This window comes from Aulonocara stuartgranti (assembly GCF_965226115.1).
Source record: "Aulonocara stuartgranti genome assembly, chromosome: 11".
Classification (NCBI taxonomy): Eukaryota; Metazoa; Chordata; class Actinopteri; order Cichliformes; family Cichlidae; genus Aulonocara; species Aulonocara stuartgranti.
The window spans coordinates 40,272,509-40,294,279 of record NC_138947.1 but is presented as its reverse complement, the minus strand read 5'-3'; the positions used below and the strand labels follow the sequence as shown (position 1 = coordinate 40,294,279).

Sequence of the window (21,771 nt, the reverse complement as noted above, 5' to 3'; positions counted from 1 at the left end):
GTTTCTTAGGACTTTAAATGACCACAATGCTTCTATTAAGCTTAAATCAACCATCAGTAAGACCTCTATTGATTTTCTTGACACAACCACCTTTAAGGGCACAAATTTCATGAATGATCACAAATTGGACATAAAGGTATTCTTTAAACCTACAGACACTCATGCCCTACTATTTAAAACAAGCTTTCATCCCAAACACACATTCGCAGGAATTGTCAAATCTCAGCTGTTAAGATTCCACAGAATCTGCACACAGAAATCTGATTTTGGAACTGCTGTCAAGACGTTATTCTCTGCTCTCTCCACTAGGGGGTACAATTGGTCTTTCCTAAGGGGATGCTTCAAATCATTTTTGCTGACAAAACCAATTGATGTCTCCCCCTTACTTCCAGTGGTCATCACATATGCCCCCTGCACCTGCAAATTAGTCAGGGCTCTTAAGAACAATTTCCAGAACCTGTCTCGGGATGTCCAGACACTCCATACTCACAGAGTGATTGCTGCCTTCAGGAGGCATAAAAATCTGGGTGATCTCCTCATTAGAGCCCAAATCACACCTCTCTCTGTGCCTAGACAGAGACATCAAGGACAATTTTTCCAACACCACAGATTGGTCCGCAGCCACTCCAATGGCCAGGTTTTTCTGTCTTTGTGCAAAGGGACCCCGAGGTCCAAAAACTGTATATATTTGATTACATGCAAGAGATGTGGGATCCAGTATGTGGGAGAAACTGGTAACACACTGCTCACCAGATTCACTCAACACAGGTACAACATCACACGGAAAAAGAACACTCACACTCACCTGGTCAAACACTTTCTATTGCATGGCTGGGATTCTGTCACAGCTACAGCCATTCAAATCAACTCAGGGTGGACAACACAACAGAGATGGAGAGCTGAGAGGATTTGGATAGCTAAACTAAATACAGTTTATCCAAATGGCCTCAACGAAAAGGGTTATAGGAGGTATTAATACAACAACGTGTATATAGTTAACATTTCATTACTTTCATGTGTGTACTTATGGACATTTTGTCACTGCTCTGGGGACCTCGCCTTTTTCAGGTCTCACAAGGGAGCATCCTGGCCTTGAAATTGGCCCTAACCCTAACCTCAGTGACCCCCAGAATAATTGACCCCCTGCCCTAAGCCTAACCATTTGCCAATCTGATTGGACACGAGTTTGAAACCCCACTGGTGGGGTCCTGGACGCCTGAGAAGGGAGCAGGTATGGTCTGTGCATTGGAGCACGGCCCCCTTCGGGGACCGTGCTCCCAACTTTGATTTCCCCTAACCGGCCTGTGCCGCCTGACCACCCTCTTGGGTTATTCTGGGACCCCTCACTGTGATGCCCTGTTACAAAAAAGGAAAATAAAACACATGTAAATGTATCAACTCAAACACCGGTGTAACATTCAGGGGTCATAAGGTCAACTATGTGTGATGGTATGGACTTTGTACATTACATATCTGTTCTTTTCTATGGTTATGACCAACCTCTATGATGTATGACAATGGACCATTACATCACTTTATACCAATCATACACTGTATATATCACCTGTGACTTTTCACTATATTGTATGGACTACTTGCATGTAAATATTTCATATTCTGGACTTTATTGTGTGAGAAAATCTCTCCACAATGTTTAACTGTACAACACTATTGTGGCTGAGTGCAATCTGCCCTCTGTGTTTTAAAGACTTAATGTAACCATGTTCCACACCCGTATTCATGGGTAAAAAAGTTTATTTTCCACTCTTACACCTGACAGTCTGTGTTCCCGATGTCCGTGAACGTAGCACCTGCGCGTGCGACCGTCCACGGCCTTATTGTCACGGCGTCTTTTTGAATTCTGCTGTGGAGACCACTGATTGGCTGCTGAAATGCGGCCACCTTGAATGTTATGGGTGGTGTGGTCCAACCCACTTGCAGACTTTCGTGGACGTTATGTGAGCAACACAAAGTCTGCTCCGGACAATTGTTGGACTTATTATTCTTCGATCACAAGCCAGCCTGAAGAAGGTTCATCCTGAACCGAAACGTCGCGACCTTGGCTTGTATTATATGGTTTTTGTATATATTTTTTGTATATATCTTTTACAGTTTGTTTTATTGAATTTGAGCAATAAAAATACGCTCATTTATCATAAAGTCGGTAGCACGAGTCATCCGTGGGCGCAGCATCGCCTAGCATTACCTACACGACCGGTGGAGAAGAGAGGTGGTAGCTAAAGCCATCAGTGGCGGTACAACCATGCCCACGTTCACAACGGATGACCAGTGGACCGTTGTTCGGCGGCGCAGAGACCGGAGAAGAGATCGCGGCTGGGCAGCTGAGGGGTACGCACGCAGGTCCCCCCGCCGCAGCAGTTATCCATCTCGTACAGGTCGGATGACCTACGCGGCCGCCGTGAGAGGAGAACACCGCAACGGTGAGCGACACTTCCCCCACGCACCACAGCGGAGATGGGAGGAAGAACGGCCCGCGACAGACCGCTATGCAGCCGAACGGTGGAGCCGCAGAGGAGAGCGCGGCTGGACAGCCGTGGAGGACACACGCAGACCGCCCAGACACAGCAGTTATCCATCTCGAGAGGCTCGGAGAACCTACGCGGCGGTCGTAAGGGGAGAACATCGCAGCGGTGAGCGACACTTCTTCCACGCACCACAACAGAGATGGGAGAGAGAACGGCCCGCGACGGACCGTTATGCAGCCGAACAGAGGGGTCGGGGAGGAGAGCGCGGCTGGACAGCCGTGGAGAACGCACGCAGACCGCCCCGACACACCAGTTACCCGTCTCGAGAGACTCGGAGGATTCATGCAGCGGCCGTGAGAGAGGAGCACCGCGGTGATGATCCAGATTTCTTCCACGCGCCACAGCGACGTCAGAGGGGACGACAGCAGACGACAGGTCGCTTTGCAACCGGACCAGGGAATCGGACCGGACGGGACCGACGCTTTGAACGGAGACCAGCTCAGGACAACCGGTATGTGAGAAACACTCGAATTGAACGAGCTGGTCCTCCTGTTCATAAAATACCGTCGGAGGATCCAGACTTTTCTGCGAAAGTCCGCGTCATTCACAGACTGATCAAAGCTGTACATCACTTAAAGAATGTGACTAATGACAATTATCCTCCTTCGCTAAATAAAATAACACACAATTTAAAGACTGTCATTAAGCCAGCAGTCCCCACGAAAAAAACACAGACCAGGATTGAGGAGAACGCAAAAAATTGGGCCAGCACGACCATGATGATTCTCCGGCAACATTACACTCAGAGTGTGGAGGAGGAGATCAAATGTCTCTCTGAGTTTTCCAAACAGGATTGGGAGGGCCCATTCCAAATAGCCGCCTCCTGGGCTAGGAGGAACCTGGGCCGCCGCCTCCTACCAGACTCTCTAGAACAGGCCAGAGCTGAGATCGTAGCCAAGTGGAGTGACCTGGGACCTACCACTGCGACAGAGGAGGAGGACACCACCACGACAACTACACGGGGGCCAAGTGGTTGTGTGATGAGACTGCAGCAGGACACCATTGAACTCCTTAGCGAGGTAACGCAGCCTAATGCTATTGTCACACAAACCGCCCCGATACAGACCGGCGCTGGTCGGATGGTGACTGTTTCTGCACAGGTGCACGCCCCGCCCGCACCATGCAGAACTTCCAAAACAACAACGGCAACGATGACGGACCACGTCGCGGGGGACTGGTCGCCCTTCGGTGAGACGGAGCAGCAGCCAGAGAGGGAACCAACACCTTCCCCTCCTCTGGAGCCTTTACAACTAACGGAGCCAAATCTGGAGACTCCGAAAGACCAGAGAGTGGGCAGGCTCCTCGCCTCGCTTCAAGAGACAACATGCCAGGAACGACCACTTTCCCCCTCCACCCAAACACCGCAACCTGATCAGGTGTCACACACTGAGGTGCTGGACCTCACACAGGGGGAGTCCACCCCTATTAAGGCAAGACGCATTGGCCCTGTGAAAGGGTTTAAACCACAAACAGCTTCTCACCAGGGCCCACCTCGCAGCGGTTTAGACAGACTCAGCTCCTGTGTGCAAACTCGGCTCCAGATTCAGCCAGCAGAAGGATCACCATCTCCTCCACCATCTCTTCCTTCTTCACCGACCGTACCGGGACAGCAGGTGAGGACCCCGACCAGACATCCCAACACATACAGGAAACTGACAGACTGGCATCTACACGTCGGGGACCCCTGGCTCATCGTCGGCGATTCTAATGTTAGCAAATTGCCTCCCTTTGCAACCGACAGCCTTCAGATTGACAGTTTCCCGGGGGCTAAATGGTGGCATGCAGAGTTCATCCTACAGAAGGCCACTATTGACACTACGGTGACACATCTGATCCTGTCTTTTGGCATTAACAACAGGTCCCAGAGAGACAAAAATGTGCCTGTTCTAGAACTAAAGAGAGTCCTTAAGACAGCCCGGGAGAAATTCCCTGAGGCAGACATTTATGTGCCTGAGGTTAACTTTTCCTCTGCTCTCCCTCAGATCGAACAGGACACTTTGCTGCACATGAACACCTTTATTACAGGTTTAAAAGAGCACATCCCAGCCCTCGCCCCAGACAGCTTCTCCACAGAAGATGATGATGTTCACTGGTCGCTTGAAACTGCAGAGGCAATGCTTCAGCACTGGGAGAAGTATGTAAATGGGGAATCCCCACAAGCCTGAGACGGGAGGGGTCAAGTGATTTACATGTTGTAAATGGTGTTATGAACTTGTCCAAAAAATTCCGTCCTTCCATTGCTCAGCGGACCCTACTGAATAGAGGCCTGACTTTTATCCCCACAAAAGGCTATAACAAAAATCTAAAATTACAGTGTAAATATGACATTCAGCAGTACCATAGGAGGATCAAATTGGCTGCCTTTTATGGAGATAAAAATGAGTCTCGATCTCAGCCCTTCACTCCAAAATCATACTGGTCACCACCCAACGCTCAGCTTCCATCCCAAATTCTTAATTTGATCAAAACAGATAATGAATATTTTCAAAACCACTTTAATATAGGACGACTTAAGTCCAATTTGACAGTAGAAGAGATAAAGGCCCTAACAGAATTGAAAGGAAACAAACAAATTATCATTAAACCAGCAGACAAAGGAAGCGCAGTCGTAATTTTGGATAGAGAACAGTATTTGGAGGAAGGCTACAGACAATTGAACGACAAAAAATATTATTTGAAACTAAAAAAACCCATTTACCACGAAACAGTACCACTAGTGGAAAAGATTATTAATAATTTGAACCAAAAGAAATTTATAAACCTAAAACAAAAGAACTATTTACTGGGCTCCGCTGAGCCAAGAGGAAGACTTTTTTACATGCTGCCTAAGATCCACAAGGATCCGGCGAAATGGAGTGTCCCCTTTCAGGTGCCCCCAGGACGACCAATCGTTTCAGACTGTGATAGTGAGACGTATTATACAGCTGAATACCTGGACTATTTCCTGACTCCTTTATCCACAAAACATGCAAGCTATATCAAAGATACATATGATTTTGTGGATAAAGTGAAGCAAATAGAAGTCCCCATTGATGCTTTTCTGTTTTCCATAGACATTGACAGCCTTTACACAAACATTGACATTGGTGAAGGCATTGACTCCATTAAGAGAGTCTTTCAAAGATACCCGGATAAGAAAAGGCCAGAAAAAGAATTACTACAACTTTTAGAAATAAACCTCACAAGGAACGATTTTGAATTCAATGGTGACTTCTATTTACAAATCAAGGGGACAGCTATGGGGAAAAAGTTTGCCCCAGCATATGCAAACATCTTCATGGCAGAGTGGGAAACTGCTGCACTAGATAAATGCATAAAGAAACCACTGCATTATTATCGCTTTCTGGATGACATATGGGGTGTCTGGCAACATTCTGAGCAGGATTTTGAGATGTTTCTTAGGACTTTAAATGACCACAATGCTTCTATTAAGCTTAAATCAACCATCAGTAAGACCTCTATTGATTTTCTTGACACAACCACCTTTAAGGGCACAAATTTCATGAATGATCACAAATTGGACATAAAGGTATTCTTTAAACCTACAGACACTCATGCCCTACTATTTAAAACAAGCTTTCATCCCAAACACACATTCGCAGGAATTGTCAAATCTCAGCTGTTAAGATTCCACAGAATCTGCACACAGAAATCTGATTTTGGAACTGCTGTCAAGACGTTATTCTCTGCTCTCTCCACTAGGGGGTACAATTGGTCTTTCCTAAGGGGATGCTTCAAATCATTTTTGCTGACAAAACCAATTGATGTCTCCCCCTTACTTCCAGTGGTCATCACATATGCCCCCTGCACCTGCAAATTAGTCAGGGCTCTTAAGAACAATTTCCAGAACCTGTCTCGGGATGTCCAGACACTCCATACTCACAGAGTGATTGCTGCCTTCAGGAGGCATAAAAATCTGGGTGATCTCCTCATTAGAGCCCAAATCACACCTCTCTCTGTGCCTAGACAGAGACATCAAGGACAATTTTTCCAACACCACAGATTGGTCCGCAGCCACTCCAATGGCCAGGTTTTTCTGTCTTTGTGCAAAGGGACCCCGAGGTCCAAAAACTGTATATATTTGATTACATGCAAGAGATGTGGGATCCAGTATGTGGGAGAAACTGGTAACACACTGCTCACCAGATTCACTCAACACAGGTACAACATCACACGGAAAAAGAACACTCACACTCACCTGGTCAAACACTTTCTATTGCATGGCTGGGATTCTGTCACAGCTACAGCCATTCAAATCAACTCAGGGTGGACAACACAACAGAGATGGAGAGCTGAGAGGATTTGGATAGCTAAACTAAATACAGTTTATCCAAATGGCCTCAACGAAAAGGGTTATAGGAGGTATTAATACAACAACGTGTATATAGTTAACATTTCATTACTTTCATGTGTGTACTTATGGACATTTTGTCACTGCTCTGGGGACCTCGCCTTTTTCAGGTCTCACAAGGGAGCATCCTGGCCTTGAAATTGGCCCTAACCCTAACCTCAGTGACCCCCAGAATAATTGACCCCCTGCCCTAAGCCTAACCATTTGCCAATCTGATTGGACACGAGTTTGAAACCCCACTGGTGGGGTCCTGGACGCCTGAGAAGGGAGCAGGTATGGTCTGTGCATTGGAGCACGGCCCCCTTCGGGGACCGTGCTCCCAACTTTGATTTCCCCTAACCGGCCTGTGCCGCCTGACCACCCTCTTGGGTTATTCTGGGACCCCTCACTGTGATGCCCTGTTACAAAAAAGGAAAATAAAACACATGTAAATGTATCAACTCAAACACCGGTGTAACATTCAGGGGTCATAAGGTCAACTATGTGTGATGGTATGGACTTTGTACATTACATATCTGTTCTTTTCTATGGTTATGACCAACCTCTATGATGTATGACAATGGACCATTACATCACTTTATACCAATCATACACTGTATATATCACCTGTGACTTTTCACTATATTGTATGGACTACTTGCATGTAAATATTTCATATTCTGGACTTTATTGTGTGAGAAAATCTCTCCACAATGTTTAACTGTACAACACTATTGTGGCTGAGTGCAATCTGCCCTCTGTGTTTTAAAGACTTAATGTAACCATGTTCCACACCCGTATTCATGGGTAAAAAAGTTTATTTTCCACTCTTACACCTGACAGTCTGTGTTCCCGATGTCCGTGAACGTAGCACCTGCGCGTGCGACCGTCCACGGCCTTATTGTCACGGCGTCTTTTTGAATTCTGCTGTGGAGACCACTGATTGGCTGCTGAAATGCGGCCACCTTGAATGTTATGGGTGGTGTGGTCCAACCCACTTGCAGACTTTCGTGGACGTTATGTGAGCAACACAAAGTCTGCTCCGGACAATTGTTGGACTTATTATTCTTCGATCACAAGCCAGCCTGAAGAAGGTTCATCCTGAACCGAAACGTCGCGACCTTGGCTTGTATTATATGGTTTTTGTATATATTTTTTGTATATATCTTTTACAGTTTGTTTTATTGAATTTGAGCAATAAAAATACGCTCATTTATCATAAAGTCGGTAGCACGAGTCATCCGTGGGCGCAGCATCGCCTAGCATTACCTACACGACCGGTGGAGAAGAGAGGTGGTAGCTAAAGCCATCAGTGGCGGTACAACCATGCCCACGTTCACAACGGATGACCAGTGGACCGTTGTTCGGCGGCGCAGAGACCGGAGAAGAGATCGCGGCTGGGCAGCTGAGGGGTACGCACGCAGGTCCCCCCGCCGCAGCAGTTATCCATCTCGTACAGGTCGGATGACCTACGCGGCCGCCGTGAGAGGAGAACACCGCAACGGTGAGCGACACTTCCCCCACGCACCACAGCGGAGATGGGAGGAAGAACGGCCCGCGACAGACCGCTATGCAGCCGAACGGTGGAGCCGCAGAGGAGAGCGCGGCTGGACAGCCGTGGAGGACACACGCAGACCGCCCAGACACAGCAGTTATCCATCTCGAGAGGCTCGGAGAACCTACGCGGCGGTCGTAAGGGGAGAACATCGCAGCGGTGAGCGACACTTCTTCCACGCACCACAACAGAGATGGGAGAGAGAACGGCCCGCGACGGACCGTTATGCAGCCGAACAGAGGGGTCGGGGAGGAGAGCGCGGCTGGACAGCCGTGGAGAACGCACGCAGACCGCCCCGACACACCAGTTACCCGTCTCGAGAGACTCGGAGGATTCATGCAGCGGCCGTGAGAGAGGAGCACCGCGGTGATGATCCAGATTTCTTCCACGCGCCACAGCGACGTCAGAGGGGACGACAGCAGACGACAGGTCGCTTTGCAACCGGACCAGGGAATCGGACCGGACGGGACCGACGCTTTGAACGGAGACCAGCTCAGGACAACCGGTATGTGAGAAACACTCGAATTGAACGAGCTGGTCCTCCTGTTCATAAAATACCGTCGGAGGATCCAGACTTTTCTGCGAAAGTCCGCGTCATTCACAGACTGATCAAAGCTGTACATCACTTAAAGAATGTGACTAATGACAATTATCCTCCTTCGCTAAATAAAATAACACACAATTTAAAGACTGTCATTAAGCCAGCAGTCCCCACGAAAAAAACACAGACCAGGATTGAGGAGAACGCAAAAAATTGGGCCAGCACGACCATGATGATTCTCCGGCAACATTACACTCAGAGTGTGGAGGAGGAGATCAAATGTCTCTCTGAGTTTTCCAAACAGGATTGGGAGGGCCCATTCCAAATAGCCGCCTCCTGGGCTAGGAGGAACCTGGGCCGCCGCCTCCTACCAGACTCTCTAGAACAGGCCAGAGCTGAGATCGTAGCCAAGTGGAGTGACCTGGGACCTACCACTGCGACAGAGGAGGAGGACACCACCACGACAACTACACGGGGGCCAAGTGGTTGTGTGATGAGACTGCAGCAGGACACCATTGAACTCCTTAGCGAGGTAACGCAGCCTAATGCTATTGTCACACAAACCGCCCCGATACAGACCGGCGCTGGTCGGATGGTGACTGTTTCTGCACAGGTGCACGCCCCGCCCGCACCATGCAGAACTTCCAAAACAACAACGGCAACGATGACGGACCACGTCGCGGGGGACTGGTCGCCCTTCGGTGAGACGGAGCAGCAGCCAGAGAGGGAACCAACACCTTCCCCTCCTCTGGAGCCTTTACAACTAACGGAGCCAAATCTGGAGACTCCGAAAGACCAGAGAGTGGGCAGGCTCCTCGCCTCGCTTCAAGAGACAACATGCCAGGAACGACCACTTTCCCCCTCCACCCAAACACCGCAACCTGATCAGGTGTCACACACTGAGGTGCTGGACCTCACACAGGGGGAGTCCACCCCTATTAAGGCAAGACGCATTGGCCCTGTGAAAGGGTTTAAACCACAAACAGCTTCTCACCAGGGCCCACCTCGCAGCGGTTTAGACAGACTCAGCTCCTGTGTGCAAACTCGGCTCCAGATTCAGCCAGCAGAAGGATCACCATCTCCTCCACCATCTCTTCCTTCTTCACCGACCGTACCGGGACAGCAGGTGAGGACCCCGACCAGACATCCCAACACATACAGGAAACTGACAGACTGGCATCTACACGTCGGGGACCCCTGGCTCATCGTCGGCGATTCTAATGTTAGCAAATTGCCTCCCTTTGCAACCGACAGCCTTCAGATTGACAGTTTCCCGGGGGCTAAATGGTGGCATGCAGAGTTCATCCTACAGAAGGCCACTATTGACACTACGGTGACACATCTGATCCTGTCTTTTGGCATTAACAACAGGTCCCAGAGAGACAAAAATGTGCCTGTTCTAGAACTAAAGAGAGTCCTTAAGACAGCCCGGGAGAAATTCCCTGAGGCAGACATTTATGTGCCTGAGGTTAACTTTTCCTCTGCTCTCCCTCAGATCGAACAGGACACTTTGCTGCACATGAACACCTTTATTACAGGTTTAAAAGAGCACATCCCAGCCCTCGCCCCAGACAGCTTCTCCACAGAAGATGATGATGTTCACTGGTCGCTTGAAACTGCAGAGGCAATGCTTCAGCACTGGGAGAAGTATGTAAATGGGGAATCCCCACAAGCCTGAGACGGGAGGGGTCAAGTGATTTACATGTTGTAAATGGTGTTATGAACTTGTCCAAAAAATTCCGTCCTTCCATTGCTCAGCGGACCCTACTGAATAGAGGCCTGACTTTTATCCCCACAAAAGGCTATAACAAAAATCTAAAATTACAGTGTAAATATGACATTCAGCAGTACCATAGGAGGATCAAATTGGCTGCCTTTTATGGAGATAAAAATGAGTCTCGATCTCAGCCCTTCACTCCAAAATCATACTGGTCACCACCCAACGCTCAGCTTCCATCCCAAATTCTTAATTTGATCAAAACAGATAATGAATATTTTCAAAACCACTTTAATATAGGACGACTTAAGTCCAATTTGACAGTAGAAGAGATAAAGGCCCTAACAGAATTGAAAGGAAACAAACAAATTATCATTAAACCAGCAGACAAAGGAAGCGCAGTCGTAATTTTGGATAGAGAACAGTATTTGGAGGAAGGCTACAGACAATTGAACGACAAAAAATATTATTTGAAACTAAAAAAACCCATTTACCACGAAACAGTACCACTAGTGGAAAAGATTATTAATAATTTGAACCAAAAGAAATTTATAAACCTAAAACAAAAGAACTATTTACTGGGCTCCGCTGAGCCAAGAGGAAGACTTTTTTACATGCTGCCTAAGATCCACAAGGATCCGGCGAAATGGAGTGTCCCCTTTCAGGTGCCCCCAGGACGACCAATCGTTTCAGACTGTGATAGTGAGACGTATTATACAGCTGAATACCTGGACTATTTCCTGACTCCTTTATCCACAAAACATGCAAGCTATATCAAAGATACATATGATTTTGTGGATAAAGTGAAGCAAATAGAAGTCCCCATTGATGCTTTTCTGTTTTCCATAGACATTGACAGCCTTTACACAAACATTGACATTGGTGAAGGCATTGACTCCATTAAGAGAGTCTTTCAAAGATACCCGGATAAGAAAAGGCCAGAAAAAGAATTACTACAACTTTTAGAAATAAACCTCACAAGGAACGATTTTGAATTCAATGGTGACTTCTATTTACAAATCAAGGGGACAGCTATGGGGAAAAAGTTTGCCCCAGCATATGCAAACATCTTCATGGCAGAGTGGGAAACTGCTGCACTAGATAAATGCATAAAGAAACCACTGCATTATTATCGCTTTCTGGATGACATATGGGGTGTCTGGCAACATTCTGAGCAGGATTTTGAGATGTTTCTTAGGACTTTAAATGACCACAATGCTTCTATTAAGCTTAAATCAACCATCAGTAAGACCTCTATTGATTTTCTTGACACAACCACCTTTAAGGGCACAAATTTCATGAATGATCACAAATTGGACATAAAGGTATTCTTTAAACCTACAGACACTCATGCCCTACTATTTAAAACAAGCTTTCATCCCAAACACACATTCGCAGGAATTGTCAAATCTCAGCTGTTAAGATTCCACAGAATCTGCACACAGAAATCTGATTTTGGAACTGCTGTCAAGACGTTATTCTCTGCTCTCTCCACTAGGGGGTACAATTGGTCTTTCCTAAGGGGATGCTTCAAATCATTTTTGCTGACAAAACCAATTGATGTCTCCCCCTTACTTCCAGTGGTCATCACATATGCCCCCTGCACCTGCAAATTAGTCAGGGCTCTTAAGAACAATTTCCAGAACCTGTCTCGGGATGTCCAGACACTCCATACTCACAGAGTGATTGCTGCCTTCAGGAGGCATAAAAATCTGGGTGATCTCCTCATTAGAGCCCAAATCACACCTCTCTCTGTGCCTAGACAGAGACATCAAGGACAATTTTTCCAACACCACAGATTGGTCCGCAGCCACTCCAATGGCCAGGTTTTTCTGTCTTTGTGCAAAGGGACCCCGAGGTCCAAAAACTGTATATATTTGATTACATGCAAGAGATGTGGGATCCAGTATGTGGGAGAAACTGGTAACACACTGCTCACCAGATTCACTCAACACAGGTACAACATCACACGGAAAAAGAACACTCACACTCACCTGGTCAAACACTTTCTATTGCATGGCTGGGATTCTGTCACAGCTACAGCCATTCAAATCAACTCAGGGTGGACAACACAACAGAGATGGAGAGCTGAGAGGATTTGGATAGCTAAACTAAATACAGTTTATCCAAATGGCCTCAACGAAAAGGGTTATAGGAGGTATTAATACAACAACGTGTATATAGTTAACATTTCATTACTTTCATGTGTGTACTTATGGACATTTTGTCACTGCTCTGGGGACCTCGCCTTTTTCAGGTCTCACAAGGGAGCATCCTGGCCTTGAAATTGGCCCTAACCCTAACCTCAGTGACCCCCAGAATAATTGACCCCCTGCCCTAAGCCTAACCATTTGCCAATCTGATTGGACACGAGTTTGAAACCCCACTGGTGGGGTCCTGGACGCCTGAGAAGGGAGCAGGTATGGTCTGTGCATTGGAGCACGGCCCCCTTCGGGGACCGTGCTCCCAACTTTGATTTCCCCTAACCGGCCTGTGCCGCCTGACCACCCTCTTGGGTTATTCTGGGACCCCTCACTGTGATGCCCTGTTACAAAAAAGGAAAATAAAACACATGTAAATGTATCAACTCAAACACCGGTGTAACATTCAGGGGTCATAAGGTCAACTATGTGTGATGGTATGGACTTTGTACATTACATATCTGTTCTTTTCTATGGTTATGACCAACCTCTATGATGTATGACAATGGACCATTACATCACTTTATACCAATCATACACTGTATATATCACCTGTGACTTTTCACTATATTGTATGGACTACTTGCATGTAAATATTTCATATTCTGGACTTTATTGTGTGAGAAAATCTCTCCACAATGTTTAACTGTACAACACTATTGTGGCTGAGTGCAATCTGCCCTCTGTGTTTTAAAGACTTAATGTAACCATGTTCCACACCCGTATTCATGGGTAAAAAAGTTTATTTTCCACTCTTACACCTGACAGTCTGTGTTCCCGATGTCCGTGAACGTAGCACCTGCGCGTGCGACCGTCCACGGCCTTATTGTCACGGCGTCTTTTTGAATTCTGCTGTGGAGACCACTGATTGGCTGCTGAAATGCGGCCACCTTGAATGTTATGGGTGGTGTGGTCCAACCCACTTGCAGACTTTCGTGGACGTTATGTGAGCAACACAAAGTCTGCTCCGGACAATTGTTGGACTTATTATTCTTCGATCACAAGCCAGCCTGAAGAAGGTTCATCCTGAACCGAAACGTCGCGACCTTGGCTTGTATTATATGGTTTTTGTATATATTTTTTGTATATATCTTTTACAGTTTGTTTTATTGAATTTGAGCAATAAAAATACGCTCATTTATCATAAAGTCGGTAGCACGAGTCATCCGTGGGCGCAGCATCGCCTAGCATTACCTACACGACCGGTGGAGAAGAGAGGTGGTAGCTAAAGCCATCAGTGGCGGTACAACCATGCCCACGTTCACAACGGATGACCAGTGGACCGTTGTTCGGCGGCGCAGAGACCGGAGAAGAGATCGCGGCTGGGCAGCTGAGGGGTACGCACGCAGGTCCCCCCGCCGCAGCAGTTATCCATCTCGTACAGGTCGGATGACCTACGCGGCCGCCGTGAGAGGAGAACACCGCAACGGTGAGCGACACTTCCCCCACGCACCACAGCGGAGATGGGAGGAAGAACGGCCCGCGACAGACCGCTATGCAGCCGAACGGTGGAGCCGCAGAGGAGAGCGCGGCTGGACAGCCGTGGAGGACACACGCAGACCGCCCAGACACAGCAGTTATCCATCTCGAGAGGCTCGGAGAACCTACGCGGCGGTCGTAAGGGGAGAACATCGCAGCGGTGAGCGACACTTCTTCCACGCACCACAACAGAGATGGGAGAGAGAACGGCCCGCGACGGACCGTTATGCAGCCGAACAGAGGGGTCGGGGAGGAGAGCGCGGCTGGACAGCCGTGGAGAACGCACGCAGACCGCCCCGACACACCAGTTACCCGTCTCGAGAGACTCGGAGGATTCATGCAGCGGCCGTGAGAGAGGAGCACCGCGGTGATGATCCAGATTTCTTCCACGCGCCACAGCGACGTCAGAGGGGACGACAGCAGACGACAGGTCGCTTTGCAACCGGACCAGGGAATCGGACCGGACGGGACCGACGCTTTGAACGGAGACCAGCTCAGGACAACCGGTATGTGAGAAACACTCGAATTGAACGAGCTGGTCCTCCTGTTCATAAAATACCGTCGGAGGATCCAGACTTTTCTGCGAAAGTCCGCGTCATTCACAGACTGATCAAAGCTGTACATCACTTAAAGAATGTGACTAATGACAATTATCCTCCTTCGCTAAATAAAATAACACACAATTTAAAGACTGTCATTAAGCCAGCAGTCCCCACGAAAAAAACACAGACCAGGATTGAGGAGAACGCAAAAAATTGGGCCAGCACGACCATGATGATTCTCCGGCAACATTACACTCAGAGTGTGGAGGAGGAGATCAAATGTCTCTCTGAGTTTTCCAAACAGGATTGGGAGGGCCCATTCCAAATAGCCGCCTCCTGGGCTAGGAGGAACCTGGGCCGCCGCCTCCTACCAGACTCTCTAGAACAGGCCAGAGCTGAGATCGTAGCCAAGTGGAGTGACCTGGGACCTACCACTGCGACAGAGGAGGAGGACACCACCACGACAACTACACGGGGGCCAAGTGGTTGTGTGATGAGACTGCAGCAGGACACCATTGAACTCCTTAGCGAGGTAACGCAGCCTAATGCTATTGTCACACAAACCGCCCCGATACAGACCGGCGCTGGTCGGATGGTGACTGTTTCTGCACAGGTGCACGCCCCGCCCGCACCATGCAGAACTTCCAAAACAACAACGGCAACGATGACGGACCACGTCGCGGGGGACTGGTCGCCCTTCGGTGAGACGGAGCAGCAGCCAGAGAGGGAACCAACACCTTCCCCTCCTCTGGAGCCTTTACAACTAACGGAGCCAAATCTGGAGACTCCGAAAGACCAGAGAGTGGGCAGGCTCCTCGCCTCGCTTCAAGAGACAACATGCCAGGAACGACCACTTTCCCCCTCCACCCAAACACCGCAACCTGATCAGGTGTCACACACTGAGGTGCTGGACCTCACACAGGGGGAGTCCACCCCTATTAAGGCAAGACGCATTGGCCCTGTGAAAGGGTTTAAACCACAAACAGCTTCTCACCAGGGCCCACCTCGCAGCGGTTTAGACAGACTCAGCTCCTGTGTGCAAACTCGGCTCCAGATTCAGCCAGCAGAAGGATCACCATCTCCTCCACCATCTCTTCCTTCTTCACCGACCGTACCGGGACAGCAGGTGAGGACCCCGACCAGACATCCCAACACATACAGGAAACTGACAGACTGGCATCTACACGTCGGGGACCCCTGGCTCATCGTCGGCGATTCTAATGTTAGCAAATTGCCTCCCTTTGCAACCGACAGCCTTCAGATTGACAGTTTCCCGGGGGCTAAATGGTGGCATGCAGAGTTCATCCTACAGAAGGCCACTATTGACACTACGGTGACACATCTGATCCTGTCTTTTGGCATTAACAACAGGTCCCAGAGAGACAAAAATGTGCCTGTTCTAGAACTAAAGAGAGTCCTTAAGACAGCCCGGGAGAAATTCCCTGAGGCAGACATTTATGTGCCTGAGGTTAACTTTTCCTCTGCTCTCCCTCAGATCGAACAGGACACTTTGCTGCACATGAACACCTTTATTACAGGTTTAAAAGAGCACATCCCAGCCCTCGCCCCAGACAGCTTCTCCACAGAAGATGATGATGTTCACTGGTCGCTTGAAACTGCAGAGGCAATGCTTCAGCACTGGGAGAAGTATGTAAATGGGGAATCCCCACAAGCCTGAGACGGGAGGGGTCAAGTGATTTACATGTTGTAAATGGTGTTATGAACTTGTCCAAAAAATTCCGTCCTTCCATTGCTCAGCGGACCCTACTGAATAGAGGCCTGACTTTTATCCCCACAAAAGGCTATAACAAAAATCTAAAATTACAGTGTAAATATGACATTCAGCAGTACCATAGGAGGATCAAATTGGCTGCCTTTTATGGAGATAAAAATGAGTCTCGATCTCAGCCCTTCACTCCAAAATCATACTGGTCACCACCCAACGCTCAGCTTCCATCCCAAATTCTTAATTTGATCAAAACAGATAATGAATATTTTCAAAACCACTTTAATATAGGACGACTTAAGTCCAATTTGACAGTAGAAGAGATAAAGGCCCTAACAGAATTGAAAGGAAACAAACAAATTATCATTAAACCAGCAGACAAAGGAAGCGCAGTCGTAATTTTGGATAGAGAACAGTATTTGGAGGAAGGCTACAGACAATTGAACGACAAAAAATATTATTTGAAACTAAAAAAACCCATTTACCACGAAACAGTACCACTAGTGGAAAAGATTATTAATAATTTGAACCAAAAGAAATTTATAAACCTAAAACAAAAGAACTATTTACTGGGCTCCGCTGAGCCAAGAGGAAGACTTTTTTACATGCTGCCTAAGATCCACAAGGATCCGGCGAAATGGAGTGTCCCCTTTCAGGTGCCCCCAGGACGACCAATCGTTTCAGACTGTGATAGTGAGACGTATTATACAGCTGAATACCTGGACTATTTCCTGACTCCTTTATCCACAAAACATGCAAGCTATATCAAAGATACATATGATTTTGTGGATAAAGTGAAGCAAATAGAAGTCCCCATTGATGCTTTTCTGTTTTCCATAGACATTGACAGCCTTTACACAAACATTGACATTGGTGAAGGCATTGACTCCATTAAGAGAGTCTTTCAAAGATACCCGGATAAGAAAAGGCCAGAAAAAGAATTACTACAACTTTTAGAAATAAACCTCACAAGGAACGATTTTGAATTCAATGGTGACTTCTATTTACAAATCAAGGGGACAGCTATGGGGAAAAAGTTTGCCCCAGCATATGCAAACATCTTCATGGCAGAGTGGGAAACTGCTGCACTAGATAAATGCATAAAGAAACCACTGCATTATTATCGCTTTCTGGATGACATATGGGGTGTCTGGCAACATTCTGAGCAGGATTTTGAGATGTTTCTTAGGACTTTAAATGACCACAATGCTTCTATTAAGCTTAAATCAACCATCAGTAAGACCTCTATTGATTTTCTTGACACAACCACCTTTAAGGGCACAAATTTCATGAATGATCACAAATTGGACATAAAGGTATTCTTTAAACCTACAGACACTCATGCCCTACTATTTAAAACAAGCTTTCATCCCAAACACACATTCGCAGGAATTGTCAAATCTCAGCTGTTAAGATTCCACAGAATCTGCACACAGAAATCTGATTTTGGAACTGCTGTCAAGACGTTATTCTCTGCTCTCTCCACTAGGGGGTACAATTGGTCTTTCCTAAGGGGATGCTTCAAATCATTTTTGCTGACAAAACCAATTGATGTCTCCCCCTTACTTCCAGTGGTCATCACATATGCCCCCTGCACCTGCAAATTAGTCAGGGCTCTTAAGAACAATTTCCAGAACCTGTCTCGGGATGTCCAGACACTCCATACTCACAGAGTGATTGCTGCCTTCAGGAGGCATAAAAATCTGGGTGATCTCCTCATTAGAGCCCAAATCACACCTCTCTCTGTGCCTAGACAGAGACATCAAGGACAATTTTTCCAACACCACAGATTGGTCCGCAGCCACTCCAATGGCCAGGTTTTTCTGTCTTTGTGCAAAGGGACCCCGAGGTCCAAAAACTGTATATATTTGATTACATGCAAGAGATGTGGGATCCAGTATGTGGGAGAAACTGGTAACACACTGCTCACCAGATTCACTCAACACAGGTACAACATCACACGGAAAAAGAACACTCACACTCACCTGGTCAAACACTTTCTATTGCATGGCTGGGATTCTGTCACAGCTACAGCCATTCAAATCAACTCAGGGTGGACAACACAACAGAGATGGAGAGCTGAGAGGATTTGGATAGCTAAACTAAATACAGTTTATCCAAATGGCCTCAACAAAAAGGGTTATAGGAGGTATTAATACAACAACGTGTATATAGTTAACATTTCATTACTTTCATGTGTGTACTTATGGACATTTTGTCACTGCTCTGGGGACCTCGCCTTTTTCAGGTCTCACAAGGGAGCATCCTGGCCTTGAAATTGGCCCTAACCCTAACCTCAGTGACCCCCAGAATAATTGACCCCCTGCCCTAAGCCTAACCATTTGCCAATCTGATTGGACACGAGTTTGAAACCCCACTGGTGGGGTCCTGGACGCCTGAGAAGGGAGCAGGTATGGTCTGTGCATTGGAGCACGGCCCCCTTCGGGGACCGTGCTCCCAACTTTGATTTCCCCTACCCTAACCCTAACCCCTAACCACTATGATTGTGGCCCCAACCCAATTATTTACCCTAACCCTAACACATGTTATTAAATCAAAATTTATTAAAACCCCTAAAAATACATGTTGATTAAATACACAACTCCAAGAAGCATAAAAACACAATTTGGCTAAAAACACAAATACAATTTTCAAATCATAAACTCATTTCTCTATATAACTCACCAAAATTCATAAAAACACGATTGGATTTAACACATAAAAATGCAAATTTAAAATCTAATATACGTCACTTAAAAATTCATAAAAACACGATTGGATTTAAAACATAAAAATGCAAATTTAAAATCTCATATACATCACTTAACAATACAGTTTTTTGAAAATTCACATAATATACAAAATAAAAATACATTTCATGCAATTTTATTACAAAGGTTAAAAAACACACATTCATTTTAGTCTAAAACCATCCCAGCCATTTCAAAATACATTGCCTAACCTAAAATTCGAAAAAAAACTCACGTTGGAAACCAAGCCTATAAAAGGCTGCACAGTAGAGAGGAGCTCATTTGGGAGCTGACCGTTGAAGAGGCAACATCTCTCTCTCTCTGTGCATTCCCAGCTTATTCATTGTGCCCCAGCCTGAGGAAGACCTATCTTGGGTCGAAACGTCGCGGCAGTGGGCACATTAATTCATTGGTTTTCACTTATTAAAAATTAAACAATTTTATTAATTTCATCTATTTTTGTTTAAAAACAAATTTCATTTACTTTTTTTACTTTTTCTTTTTTTCTCGCCTTGTTTGTGATTGTAAATTCATATACACATAATTTACATATCTAACTGGAATAAATAGCACATTAAAACAATTATTAAATAAAGATAACAAAGGCGACATCAAGAGATAGAAAAAAATCCATGGGGTCCCGGATGGACTCAGAAGGCTGGACGGTGGTGCGTCACGGGAGAGGGCGGCTGCCTTCCCGTAGACGTGTCCAGCGGGGGACAAGTGGCAGGGGTGGAGGGATGGACCGAGCACCGTCTGGACCCTTTCGGGACCGGACTCAATTCCACATCCCTAACCCTTCCGGAATGTTCAGATTTCCGGAATGCACCAAGGTTCCGGAATGTTCGGAATTCCGGAATGTTCGGAATTCCGGAATGTTCAGAGTTCCGGAATGCACCAAGGTTCCGGAATGCACCAAGGTTCCGGAATGTTCGGAATTCCGGAATGTTCAGAGTTCCGGAATGCACCAAGGTTCCGGAATGTTCGGAATTCCGGAATGTTCAGAGTTCCGGAATGCACCAAGGTTCCGGAATGTTCGGAATTCCGGAATGTTCAGAGTTCCGGAATGCACCAAGGTTCCGGAATGTTCGGAATTCCGGAATGTTCGGAATTCCGGAATGTTCGGAATTCCGGAATGTTCAGAGTTCCGGAATGCACCAAGGTTCCGGAATGTTCGGAATTCCGGAATGTTCGGAATTCCGGAATGTTCGGAATTCCGGAATGCACCAAGGTTCCGGAATGTTCGGAATTCCGGAATGTTCGGAATTCCGGAATGTTCGGAATTCCGGAATGCACCAAGGTTCCGGAATGTTCGGAATTCCGGAATGTTCGGAATTCCGGAATGTTCAGAGTTCCGGAATGCACCAAGGTTCCGGAATGTTCGGAATACACGGGCAGGCGCGGGAAACAGGCGTTATCTTACACGGGCAGGATCGGGAAACAGGCGTCATCTTCCAAGGGTAGGCGCGGGAAACAGGCATTATCTTACATGGCCAGGCACGGGAAACAGGCGTTAACTTGCACGGAAACAGGCGTTATCTTACACGGAAACAGGCGTTATCTTACACGGGCAGGCACGGGAAACAGGCGTTATCGTACACCGGCAGTCGCAGCAAAAGAGCGTTATCTGAAAAGGGCAGGCGCGGGAAACAGGCGTTATCTTATAAGGGCAGGCGCGGGAAACAGCCGTTATCTTACACGGAAACAGGCGTTATCTTACACGGAAACAGTCGTCATCATACACGGGCAGGCGCGGGAAACAGGCGTTATCTTGCACGGGCAGGCGCGGCAAACAGGCGTTATCTGACACAGGCAGGCGCGGGAAACAGTCGTTATCTTACACGGAAAAAGGCGTCATCTTACACGGGCAGGCGCGGGAAACAGGCTTTATCTTACACGGGCAGGCGCGGGAAACAGGCGTTATCTTACACGGAAACAGGCGTTATCTTTCACGGGCAGGCGCGGGAAGCAGGCGTTATCTTACAAGGCCAGGCGCCGGAAACAGGCGTTATCTTACACGGAAACAGTTGTTATCTTACACGGGCAGGCGCAGCAAAAAGGCGTTATCCGACAAGGGCAGGCGCGGGAAGCAGGCTTTATCTTACACGGAAACAGGCTTTATCTTACACCGGCAGGCGCGGGAAACAGTAATGTGGATGGCATGAGCCAGCAACGCAGGGCCTGGTGAAATGAGGATGGTATCAGCCAGCAGCACAGGCCCTGTTGTGGTGAATATGGCCTCACAGGGAGCTGAAACTGGAAACCTAAACTGGGTAAACTAATAAGACAAACCAGAAACGAGGATGCAGGGAGGTCCGGGGAAATACATACGGTGAGACGCAGGGAGACCGAGGGCAAACAACACAGACGAACCAGCAACTACC

General features: G+C 47.2%; 3 protein-coding genes across 3 annotated transcripts; all 3 read left to right on the top strand.

Annotated features, from left to right (window-relative positions):
* Positions 1 to 74: 74 nt before the first annotated feature.
* Positions 75 to 5,914, top strand: LOC309717954 (uncharacterized protein). Its single transcript, XM_082552894.1, has 2 exons — positions 75 to 3,565; positions 3,647 to 5,914. The coding sequence occupies exons 1-2, from the start codon at positions 2,264 to 2,266 to the stop codon at positions 4,709 to 4,711; spliced, it is 2,367 nt and encodes a 788-aa protein (XP_082409020.1). The 5' UTR covers positions 75 to 2,263; the 3' UTR covers positions 4,712 to 5,914.
* A 99-nt stretch (positions 5,915 to 6,013) lies between these two features.
* LOC309717953 (uncharacterized protein) lies at positions 6,014 to 11,853 on the top strand. The gene is made up of 2 exons (XM_082552893.1): positions 6,014 to 9,504; positions 9,586 to 11,853. Exons 1-2 carry the CDS (start codon positions 8,203 to 8,205, stop codon positions 10,648 to 10,650), a joined length of 2,367 nt encoding a protein of 788 aa, XP_082409019.1. The 5' UTR covers positions 6,014 to 8,202; the 3' UTR covers positions 10,651 to 11,853.
* Positions 11,854 to 11,952: 99 nt separating this feature from the next.
* Positions 11,953 to 17,792, top strand: LOC309717962 (uncharacterized protein). The gene is made up of 2 exons (XM_082552903.1): positions 11,953 to 15,443; positions 15,525 to 17,792. The coding sequence occupies exons 1-2, from the start codon at positions 14,142 to 14,144 to the stop codon at positions 16,587 to 16,589; spliced, it is 2,367 nt and encodes a 788-aa protein (XP_082409029.1). The 5' UTR covers positions 11,953 to 14,141; the 3' UTR covers positions 16,590 to 17,792.
* Positions 17,793 to 21,771: the final 3,979 nt, after the last annotated feature.